Source organism: Penaeus vannamei, chromosome 29 (genome assembly GCF_042767895.1).
Source record: "Penaeus vannamei isolate JL-2024 chromosome 29, ASM4276789v1, whole genome shotgun sequence".
NCBI classification, from domain to species: Eukaryota; Metazoa; Arthropoda; class Malacostraca; order Decapoda; family Penaeidae; genus Penaeus; species Penaeus vannamei.
Window position 1 is genome coordinate 21,899,464 of NC_091577.1, and position 12,500 is coordinate 21,911,963.

Sequence of the window (12,500 nt, forward strand, 5' to 3'; positions counted from 1 at the left end):
ACATATACATATATGTATATATATACGCAAATGTATACACAAACACACATATATGTATACAAGTATATATATACATACATGTATATAAGTATATATAAATACTGTACATATATATACACACATATGCAATATATATATATATATATATATATATATATATATATATATATATATAATATATATATATATATGTATATATATATGTATAAAAGTATATATAAGTATATATATATACATATATGTATATAAGTATATATAAATACCGTACATATATATACACACATATGCAATATATATATATATATATATATATATATATATATATATATATATATATATATATATATATATATATATATATATATATATATAAATATATATATATATATATATATATACATATATATATATATATATATAGCATTATATATATACATAGACACACACACACACACACACACACACACACACACACACACACACACACATATATATATATATATATATATATATATATATATATATATATATATCTATATATATATTATATATATATATACATACATATACATACATATATATATAATATATATATATATATATATATATATATATATATATATATATATATATATATATATATGCACACATATGTAAATGACTAATATCCACATATTTCCACGATAATTCCTTTTGTACCTCGTATCGTTCGGTGGGCATATATATTCAGCGTACTATTTCGCATTTTTTTCCTTTTTTTCTATGCTAGGGCAATTGGTTTCGCTCCTGATGCTACAAGGACATTTTTTGTGCATGTGACTACAAATTCCCGAGCCAGGATATCCATATCTGTCTTTCTTATATGACGAACAGGAAATTTCTTCTTAGCCAAACTTCTAATAGTAGCAATAATACAAACAAACAACAATTCTTTGATAAAGTGTACTTAAACAATGATCTGTTTTGTCTTTGAGTTACCAAGAACAGATATGATCTAAAGGGTACGTGTTGTATTAGGACAGATTCAATGTCTATGAAATATCTGCAGCATTTCACAGAATTTTTGTTTCCTGACATCGTTTTCATAAATTTTCGCCACAATTCCTTGGTTATTGTTTATTCAGTAACATAAATGTACAATGATGACTACCATTATCAGTGCAAATTCTATTATTCTTACTTGTACCCTGAAAGATAGTTGAAACATCTAACAGCTGTCAATTCAGTATACCGCAAAAGGCGTGCTTTTGGTATTTATAGTCTAACAATTGAAAAAATCTAGTTGAGACAATTTCCGTTAGAGAAGAAATGAAACTAAAAGCTTCATAACATGACTCTCTCTCTCTCTCTCTCTCTCTCTCTCTCTCTCTCTCTCTCTCTCTCTCTCTCTCTCTCTCTCTCTCTCTCTCTCTCTCTCTCTCTCTCTCTCTCTCTCACTGTATATTCTATTCACATCACACATCAGGAAATAATATTCCTATATCCTAAAATAAATACATAAATAAATGATAATTTTCCCTATACTTGCCATTTCGCCGACAACCACTTGATCTCGTGTATCACTAGAAAATTACTTATTTACAATGTACTGCCATGTGGTGAAGAGCAGCGCATGCGTGGTAGTCTAACCTTGAGATTTTGCACGTGCTCTGTGGGCGAAAGATGCCAAGGGAAGTTAAGTGTTGAAGTTTATGGCAGGAAAAAAAAAACACAGGGAAGGTCTTGTATTGGGAGTGTGTGTTGTGTTCTGGTCATCCTTATCCTGTTTAAGATCTGGAATTTATACTTCAAAATCGTTTGGTTTGTGATATCAACACTTCTTTAATATAATTGTTATATATACATATATATATATATATATATATATATATATATATATATATATATATATATATATATATATATATATATATATATATATATATATATATATATATATATATATATATATATATATATACACGCGCGCACACACACACATGATGAATAATGATAATGATGATAATGATAACAATAATGAAAATGATGATGATAATAGTTATGATAATCAAAACAATAAAAAGGGTGATAATAATAATAAGAAGAACAATAATGATAATGATGATGATAGTAAGCAATAATAATAAGGATGATACTAATAATGTTAATAATTTCAACAATATTGATAATGATAACAGTAATGATAATAATTATGTCAATAATGATAATGATAATAACAATGATGATAATAAGTAGCATTTTTGTTTTCGTAGTAATGAAGCAATCATAATTGTAATAACAATAACTAAGATAATGATAATTACAGTAGTGACAATTATGATAATGACCATGATGATATTGATGATGATAATAATGATAATGATAATAATGATGATGGAGATGATAGTAATGATAAGAATAATAACGGTGACGATAATGATAACAATAATGCTAATAATGATAATTATAATAGTAATAAAAAAATAATGATAAAGATGATTATTGTAATGATAATAGTAATAAAAAAATAATGATAAAGATGATTATTGTAATGATAATAGTAATAATGATGGTGCTAGTATCAATTAAAAAATAATAGTAATAGTGTTAAGGATAATAATGATGATAGCAATAATAATAATAATAACAATAATAATAATAATAATAATAATAATGATAATAATAATAATAATAATAATAATAACAATGATGATACTAATGATAAAAATGATCATAATGATAATGATAACAACAACAATGATAATGATATTAATGATGATACTAATGACAATAACACTGAAAATGATAATAATGATAATGATAATAATAATGATAATAATGATATCAATAACAGTGATGATGATAATCATAGTAGTTACAATAATGCTAACGCTAATAGTAAAAACAACACTAATGATAGCGATAATAAAAATAATGATGATAATAAAAATAATAACAATAATGATAATGATAATGATAATGATAATGATAAAAATATTTATGATAGTAGTTATGATAATGATAAAGTTAACAGTAAAAACAACACTAATGATAGTGATAATGATAGTAATAGTTATAATAATAATAATAATAATAATAATAATAATAATAATAATAATAATAATAATAATAATAATAATAATAATAATAATAATAATAATGATGATAATAATAATGATGATGATGATGATAATAATAATAATAATAATAATAATAATAATAATAATAATAATAATAATAATAATAATAATAATAATAATAATAATGATAACAATAATAATAATAATGATAATGATCATGATGATAATAATAATGATGATGATAATAATAATAATAATAATAATAATAATAATAATAATAATAATAATAATAATAATAATAATAATAATAATAATAATAATAATAGTAATAATAATGATGATGATGATGATGATGATAATAATAACAATAATAATAACAATAACAATAATAATTACAATGATAATAATAATGATAGTGATAATGACAATAATAAAAACAACAATGATAGTAGTAATAAGAGTAATAATAACGATAATAACAATGATCATGATAATTATAATGATAACCGTAATGATAATCATAGTATTAGTCATAATAATGATATATGATAATGATAATGGAAATGATGATTGAAGTTGATGGCAATAATAACAATAGTAATGATAATGATACTGACAATGATAATGACAATGAGTGTTAAGAAAATAGTGATAATACGAGAACACTAAAAGGATGATTTAATACGCGTAGATGAATGTAAAGACCTTGATGATGTAAATAAAAAAATAAATAAATAAAAAACAAAAACAAAAAATTGCGGTCATTAAAAAAAGTCGAGAGAGAAAAAAATCGATGACCAAAGGATAAGAAAAAAAAGTTAATAAAAAAAAAGAGAAAAACGTAACAAATCGTTGATATTTAAGAGAATAAAGAGCAAAGATGAAAATTATAATCAAAATGACCTAAAAGACAGAGAAATGTAGTCAAGTATTAACTTGAAGAAGCCTGTCTATAGAGAGAGATGATTTAGATTAAGAAATTTAATAGTTAAAATGGTCGATAAATAGATAATCATATATCGTGTACATAATAGACATCCCCAAATGAGATTTACAACGCCAACAAAATGCCACACAACATATTTATATTCATGAAACCAATAACAAAATCAAATATCCATTGCGCATCAAAACCAGAAGTTACATATAACAAATAAACATCACCGCTACACACCACGACGCTAAACTTCTCATTTAAATAAAACAAAGAAATATCATCATCACAAAACGCAAGAAAATAGTCAAAACAATAACAAAAACAAAAAAGCCATTGCGCATCCCGTTCGTCATTTGAACCCAAGACTCCATCAACCAAGAAGACTCGTAATATAAAGGCGATTGAAATAGCGATTATCTCCCTTAATTCTGACTTTATTGAATACTTAATACCGGTAAGAAGGTGGGTGAAGAGAGGGAATACAGGAGGGAGGAGGCGCAATGGCGAATAAACGCTGGAACTGGAAGAAAAGGAGGAAATTGGGATAATTGTTTTTATTTTGTGTTTGCCATCGCGTTTATTATTATTATGCATTTGTTATTGTTGCGGAGTTTAAGTTTCTCTTTTACGCAGTTTGGTTGGTTGGTGTTGTGTGAATATTGTTAATTGATTATTCGTTTTGGTTGTAATTTAGAAAGCGAACAATTGCATTGATTTTAGGGATTTTGTTGGGTTGTAGGCCTATCAGATTTTAATTAGAAAAGATAAATTGCTTACTTTACTCAGTGTATTTGTTTCTTTTCATAGTTAAAAACCTTTGTCGTAGGGGATAGATAATCTATCTGATTATTTGAATTGATTTGAGTGTCAAAATTGTGGAATTTAAATGGGTTTTCTCTCTGAAGTATCATTGGCCTACATGTTTATTTTTTCATTCAGACATTTAATAAGTTTGTTACTATTCATTATAGATATATATCACTGCAGATAACAATATTGTCATTGTTAAATTGCTTGTAATGAAAATGTAACTATGTTCTTCACTTTTTCTTTCATAGTTATTACATTAAAAGTTATTAGTAGGCCTACACCTGTCAGATACATCCCTTGGTCAATTGTTTTTTTTGGATTTGGGGGATACAGGCAAATTCACCCATAACAGGCATAAAAAAAAAGTAAGTGAAAAAAAGAAAAATTGGATCCAATATTTGTCCATGAAATATTTGATCCAAGAGTCAAGAGTTGAATGGAGTCAATCTTAGATACATAAACTACTGTAAAAATTGCTGTCGGAACCAGAAGTCTTCTTAACATGGAAGCATCACCCCTTGAATCATACTGATTGCCATATTTCCCAATGACCTGCTTCTAATTGGCATTTCTCCCGAGTTGCTGTAGCCCTTTCGTTTGGTTTAATCTATTGAAACCTGGTGCCTCATGACACGAGTGTAGCCTGAAACCTGGACATTATACTTCCTTGAGTAGTAACAAGAAGGGTAAAGATTTACAACAGGACTACACCCATCAGAGACTAAAGGCTTTTTAAGCAGGGAAAGTTCTTGCCTAAAATCTCAATACTTTCATTGCTAACTCAAGAATTTGTCTGGTTTTCTCAAGCGACCCCTGTAGATGGCTAGACTTACATTTGGTTATAAGCTTTCGAATGCGGGGGTTGGCCAAGAACTCTGCTTAATAATTTGTCAGAGAAATTTTTTTTTATTGTATCTAATTTTATAATTTCCATAAGATTATATTCAAAGAAATTCATATTGACTGAAAACAGAAGGAGAAAATAGTATAACTAAAAAAGAGATTATAAGAATGAAAAAGCTTTTTTTCTTATAAACCAGAAATCATTATAAGATGAACAATTTATCTCTTTATTTTTAAACTCCTTGTCTCTCTTAATTGAGAATATATCAACTGTTCAATGAAATCATAGAATTATATATATGGAAATGGGTAGGCCTATATTTTAATTCAGTGATGTTCATTTGTTTTGATAGCGAGTCAGAGTGCAAGGGTTGCCAATTGGAAGTGTGTCACTGTTTAGAGGGACTGTATATGTTTAAAGGAAAAAATATTGCACTTTGTAAAGATGTTAGGGTAGATTTATTTTCTTCTATGCCATTTTGATGTGGCACTAGCTTGTCAGTTGTTTGAATTGCACACTCAAACTGTTACCAACTGCCAATGAAATAAACTCCATCCTTGACTTAAGTACAAGTTATATCTCTCCAAGATTGTAGGTGGGAATAGACCAATTCAGTGTGACGTCACGTGTTGGAGTCGCCATTCCACTGGGTGAAAACAAACCCATCCCTCGCAGATGGCGCACCATTAGCATAAGCGAAAAAAGCGTATTAATGCTTTGATTCTTTAAAAATCGAAGCAAAAAAGCAATATGAAGCAAAACTAGCTGTATATCTAAGATTGCCCATACCGTCTGCCTGCCGAAATTGGGATTGACAGTCCTTCGAAATATTGAATATCCTGCCATCTAATACTATTTGATCAACACACCCTGTTATAAGAGTGCTTTTTATGATAACATAATTTCCTACAGTAAGCTATGATTTTTAACTATATAGGTTATCTTTCTGTGAAATCAGTGCCATTTCATAACATCACTTTTCTTCCTATTTATTAGGGGTTTATACAAAAAAGACAATGAAGTCACATAAAGGCCTACAAGCGCACAACGCATTTTTCTTTCCTCAATAATTGGAGATAGGCCTTATTCAGTTGTTTTATCTCATTAACTAGGCTTCTTTTCTTCCTATTTCAAATCCTCTTTACAGTATGTCTGCTTTGTTTTCATCTAAAAGACAGTGCTTGGGATAAAGTTTGGGTGAGTTGGATCTGAGGATGGTTTGCATGTAATTTAAAATTATGATCAATTTATCACAGAAAAATTGCTGGTGTGCTTTTTGGAGTGTGTAACTGTTGCCAAAAAATAATGTTTGAAAGGGATTGTCTGTGTCTAGAATTTGAAAATATTTAAATTATCAATATGTAATATAATGTTCTGTAAAAAAGTTCCCACCAAGCGCCCAAGCACTCCCATCAGCATTCACACATTTCATGGCCTGTACCCATCGCTTTCATTTTTCAAGTTTCTTTTTGCGATCTGGAAATATATGAATGGGTAAACCAATTCTTTCCCATCATTTTGTGGTTCGAACAACCAACGGCAACACAGCTCCCCGGCATTTTCACGCCAAGAAACTAAATTCTCAGAAAAATTCAGCGACTTCCTAAGCAAAGCGCAATAAGCTTTCAAACGAACGAGGGTTTGTTTTCACCAAGTACTCGTTGCTAGGGGCATTTGCTAAGTGTTACCGAATCAGGCTATACTTGTCTATTGCTTTTAAAACATTTCTAAGCTCTCCAAGGGCTGTTATGATTTGTACTTTATAGAAATTCACTTCCACATGTCTGGCATCACTGAATAAGTCTTACCTGCTGATCTAAGTCTTTTAAGCAGGGAACAGATCTTGGCCTATCGGCAAGAATTCTTGCCCAAGCACTTCACTGTTTAAAACGCTTTAAGTCCCTAACTCCAGCTGACAATGTTAGGGGATTCCATTGGCAATCAGAGGTTGGAGGAGTGGGGAATTTCATTCACAATAGGCTTTTTAAAGAGCAAAAGAAACTGGAAAATTAAAAATCTGAGCAAAGATGTGCATTTCATAAAAAGTAAAGGGAAAATAGAAAAGCCACAGAAGATTGGACACGGTTTTGCGTTAGTGAACAAGTGAATGAACCTTATCATAAATGCACAAACTATCAAGGAGATCGCTTTTTAAACCAAAAACCCTCCTAACCTGGGGCAGACCCCCTCCCAGTTGCCATAATTCCCTCTCAGGGAAATATGGCCGACTCCCAGTTGGGAGTCAGTCCATGGACTACCTCCAGGTTCCTGTATTTGCCTATCAGGGGCTCTGCCCCCAGACCCCCACCCAGTTTCTGTATTTCCCCACAGGGGAAATACAGAAACTGGCTGTGTATATAAAGAAACAAATTGGGTTTCCCTTATGGTTGACATTAGGTTGGCTAGGATAAGACAAACCTCTGATAAAGATCTGCAGCTGGAACACATTGTTTTTCAATGAATTTAGTGTTATACCCAATATTGTAACAATTTCAGTTAGAGATCTTTTTCCTTGGAAAGTTGGAAAAGAATTCGGAAACACAAATAACACTGTAAACTAAGTTCACCTTTGAAATGAGCGATGAGAATGAGGACTGTGGCTACAGAATTGTCAGATTTGCTGGTAGAAGGCTGCACATATACATGTATGGTTGTAACATTTACGTCTAATAAAGATATGGTGTATATATGATAAAACAGAGAGCATTGTATACTTCTGTCATTTAGAAAATATGGGTTTCTGTATAATTTTAAATAAATTAAAACACAGAAATACATGAATTGTACAGTGCATTCTTGATAAATAAACAACAAATGGCAGTGATGTCATGAGCTACATGTGTGAAGACAGTTTATATTGGGTTACCATTTGCAACAATTTTGGTGTCGATGGATTCCTCGCATCCTCTAGTACACATATTTGTACTCAAACCTCACATTCTTGGCCATGGTAGCAGGGAAGGGCATGGAAGGTACCAAGAAAATTGCAGGGTAAACTAACAATAATATAAGGCATCTTTTCCAGCGGTTATGGGAAACGCGACACCTCTTGCGCGACAGGAATCGAGCAGATGGTTAACTTTAATCGAGTTGCCAGATGCAGTCCTCCTACTTTGGATATTTCTTGCATATTAGTACTTATATTGGATATCTATAACACTACACTACCCACCATAAGATACCAAAAGCCATCTTGGATATCATATGCCAAAATACTGTTTACCTGTTGGAAAAATAACCAGTACAGTAAAATAGCATGCCATCAACAGCGATCATTCCCATTACGTCACAGAAATGGGTGGAACTTAGAGGCCTGTCTCACTTCCGATCACGAGACAGCTTTTGGTGTCACTGCGCGTCTCGAGACACCATAATATCCACTGGAAAAGATGCCTATAATAACATAATGAAGTTACTACCTCACTATACTGTTGAATGCAGTGCAACCCTTGTATAGGGTGCTGCTCCCTCCCCAACCCCTGGCCAGGGAAACAAAGAATCCTCCACATATTCATTTTATTCCTTGGATCTGAGTGATCTGACCATCATGTCATGTAGAAATGTAGCTAAAGGCTGGGTTTCAGGAACATGCTGTTACGAAAAAATTTGTCTGTCGCTTGGGTGAGGGGAACATACTTTTGAGAGAATTTTGATAGGGTGAAGGCAATAACTTACCATGAGTGCACAAAGCCCAAGGACAGTGATTAGATTCAGTAGGCATTATGGAAGGGCCTCTTACATTATTTCTGTCAATAAACAAGTGTGGAATGTACCATCTGTGAGCTATGACTGGAAGAGCACTGGCTTCAGAGAGGACTCTATTTCCATGCTTAGGACCTTATTCCTGTGACTGGTTTAGCAGGGTGTATTACAGAAAATTGCAAATTGCAAAAATATTATTAAGAATGATACAAATAACAAAATTTTACTTATTGTTACTGTTATTGCACAGAGTTACAAGATGCCTCAAGAGATGATATGAAGTCTGTGCAATTAAGATATCAAATGACAAATACAGACATTGGAAAATGGCAAAAAAAAGAGAGCAAAAAAAAAAATATCATTGCCAAGGGGAGGCAGGGATTCTTGATACTGCAAAAAAGTATTTGAGTGTGCCAGGTGTACAAGCTGCACACCTGTGAGAGTCCCCAATCAAGTAAGTCAAATGCCCAGATTTTGGCCCTCGTGCAGAGAGCGCGACACCCAGATCCAATGGATTAACCTGACGTATGCATTTGGCATGTGGTGGTTTGGGTGGCAGGTGATTGTGCTAGGAAAGAGTGCACTCTTGAATATAGAACACTCTTAAGTTTATGTATATGAACATTAGACTTTTAGAGGTCCATTTAAATACATGAGATGCCTGCAGTCCAGGCCATGCCAATAGAAAGTTGTGTTGTATATATCTTATTAGGTATTTTTGATTTATATTTTTTTTTCTTACTGTATTGGTATATACTCTTACAGTGGGTCAGAGTATTTAATCAAGATAATATCCATCATATGTGATCTAGGAAATTTTATTCCTGGTACCAATACTGTATTTGGAACTCATCCAGCAAGTTGGACAAGATGTTTTTACTGCTCGGAAAACCTACTTTGGTGTCCTGGACAAGTTGTCCATCTCATCCATTTTGCCTACCTTCGCAGCCAGGGGAGCAGGATGAGATGATGCACAATAGTATTTGAAAATTAACAATTACAGTTTCATGGAATCATATGATATTGGTTGGTAATTTTATGGTCCTTTCTTCTTTATTGATGTTATCGAAGGATGTTTTAGTGTTTGCCAGTTGCAGGTAATTTAACTAAGCATCAGACAAGTTGCAAAACCTATGCAGGGTGTAAAATAAAGACACTGGTGTGAACTTTTTTTTTGAGCTGGTTGCATTGTGGGCAATGAAGGCCTCAGAGGTTCCAAACACAGCCTTGTTGTCCAGCTGGTCCTGACAAGTTGTCTGAATGAGCAAGACAAAGAGTCCTGAATGCAGCATTATTGTACTACAATATTAGTGCTTTAGTGGAGTATTGATCAAACATTAGGAGATTATGAAGAAGAAATTTATATAATATTTGTAGATTGTTTATGACAGTAGAACTATGAAAACCTTTTTTATTAAGGCAAATTATTTTTTATAGCCTTTCTTGAATACTGAAATTTAGAAAGGGACCAAATTTTTTCTTCTTCAGATTATAAAGTATTATGTCTCGTGGAAGGGATCGTGACCGCCGTCGTTCCCATTCTCGCAGCAGAAGTAGGAGCAGGAGCAGGTTTGTTGCTGTCTTTATACTTATTAGACTTTGGGTGAAGTACATAAGAATTGTCCTTTTGACTTATTATTATTATTATTATTTTTTTTAACATTATTCCTTGCTATGATGCTACTGATAGATTTTAATCTTTATTAATTATTCATGTTTTTGTGCAATAGAAAAAGATATACCATACTTATGTCAATAGAGATTTAATTCTAATATAGTTTACTTGGGAGACAGATTTTGGATTTTGAAAAAAAAATCTTTTACTTATCAGGAACCGTGAAAGCTCGCCTAATCGTCGTGGTGTGTCAGAGGTAACTTCTGACCCCAAGACTGTGAATGCGAGGATCTTTGTTGGCAGCATCAATGCCTTCATAACACGAGATATGCTTCAAGAATACTTCTCACAGTATGGCAGAGTTTTGGGTAAGGAAGTGTTGAGGTGTTCACTTTGTTTGGAATAGATTTAGTTCCCAGGGGCCGGATTTACTGATGCATCTATGAGATCATAAGAGGTTTGTTTACACTGTAAATGAAGCTGCTTCCTCGTTTCTCTCAAACGTATTTTAAAAACACTTCTGAGGTTGTAAACACATCTCTGTACAAGAGAACAGTTGTGGGTGCCCAAAATCACTTGTAATGCTTATTGTAGCAACCCTCTTCAGCCTCATAAAAACCTTCAAGAGGGTGTAAATGTGATTTTGCTTTGTGGAAATCAGTTAATGTGCAGAAGCATATTAAGGATCCATAGTGACTAATGTAAATAAGGATAGGCCTGTGCCAGTGCATGGAGGCTGTGGAAACATTTGTTGTAAGCCAAATGTAAATCATCCAGCAAATGTAATTTATGATGAATTAAAGGAGCCCTAACACATCTTCAAGTAGAATTATGAATGAAAATGTATAACTTCTATCAGTATGACTATTTTTCTCTTTAGCAACAAATTATAATTAATATTCAATAACAGAGGTTACCAATATACAAATGCAACTCTTAATATATTAATGTAAAATTATTATGTTAGAAATGGATCAACTTCTTGATGAATAATAAGTAGAAATAATGTTTTACAGGATTATATTAAATTTGTATCATTATATCTTAATGAAGTTATAATAAGACACACACACACACACACACACACACACACACACACACACACACACACACACACACACACACACACACACACACACACATACACACATACACACATACACACATACACATACACATATGTATACAGTTACTTCTCATAACTGCTATGAGAGACAGCGTTTATGAGATAGTTTAGAAAATCCAACCCACTGGAAAATAAAAGGGAATTGTATTTATTTCTTCTAAAATTTTACATATCAAAATTTCTAAAAAATGTTTAACCATATGTAGTTGTTTTGCAAGTGAAAAGTTTCTCTTTATGTTATTTCAATATAAAAAGATTGATGCTTGTGAATTTGATTGATTGAGATACACAATATATGATGTACTAGTCTTTATTCAATATTTCTCATTTTTAGTGGAAATGTAGTATGGTCTACTATCTCCTCTGTTGATGCATATTTATTAGAGGTTGCATATGATTTCATTTAG

The 12,500-nt window shown here is 31.5% G+C and overlaps 1 protein-coding gene across 2 annotated transcripts in view; it reads left to right on the top strand.

Moving 5' to 3' along the window:
- Window positions 1-4,343: 4,343 nt before the first annotated feature.
- The window catches only part of LOC113828696 (nuclear receptor coactivator 5), a 29,287-nt gene continuing 21,130 nt past the window's right edge, over window positions 4,344-12,500 (top strand). Inside the window, exons 1-3 of one of the 2 annotated variants that reach the window (XM_027381715.2) lie at window positions 4,344-4,450; window positions 10,841-10,921; window positions 11,184-11,335. In XM_027381715.2, coding sequence (XP_027237516.1) covers window positions 10,854-10,921; window positions 11,184-11,335 — 220 coding nt within the window. In that variant the 5' untranslated portion in view covers window positions 4,344-4,450; window positions 10,841-10,853. Of the gene's footprint in view, window positions 4,459-10,840; window positions 10,922-11,183; window positions 11,336-12,500 lie in introns of both variants that reach the window. The other variant, XM_027381722.2, reaches the window with a different exon arrangement.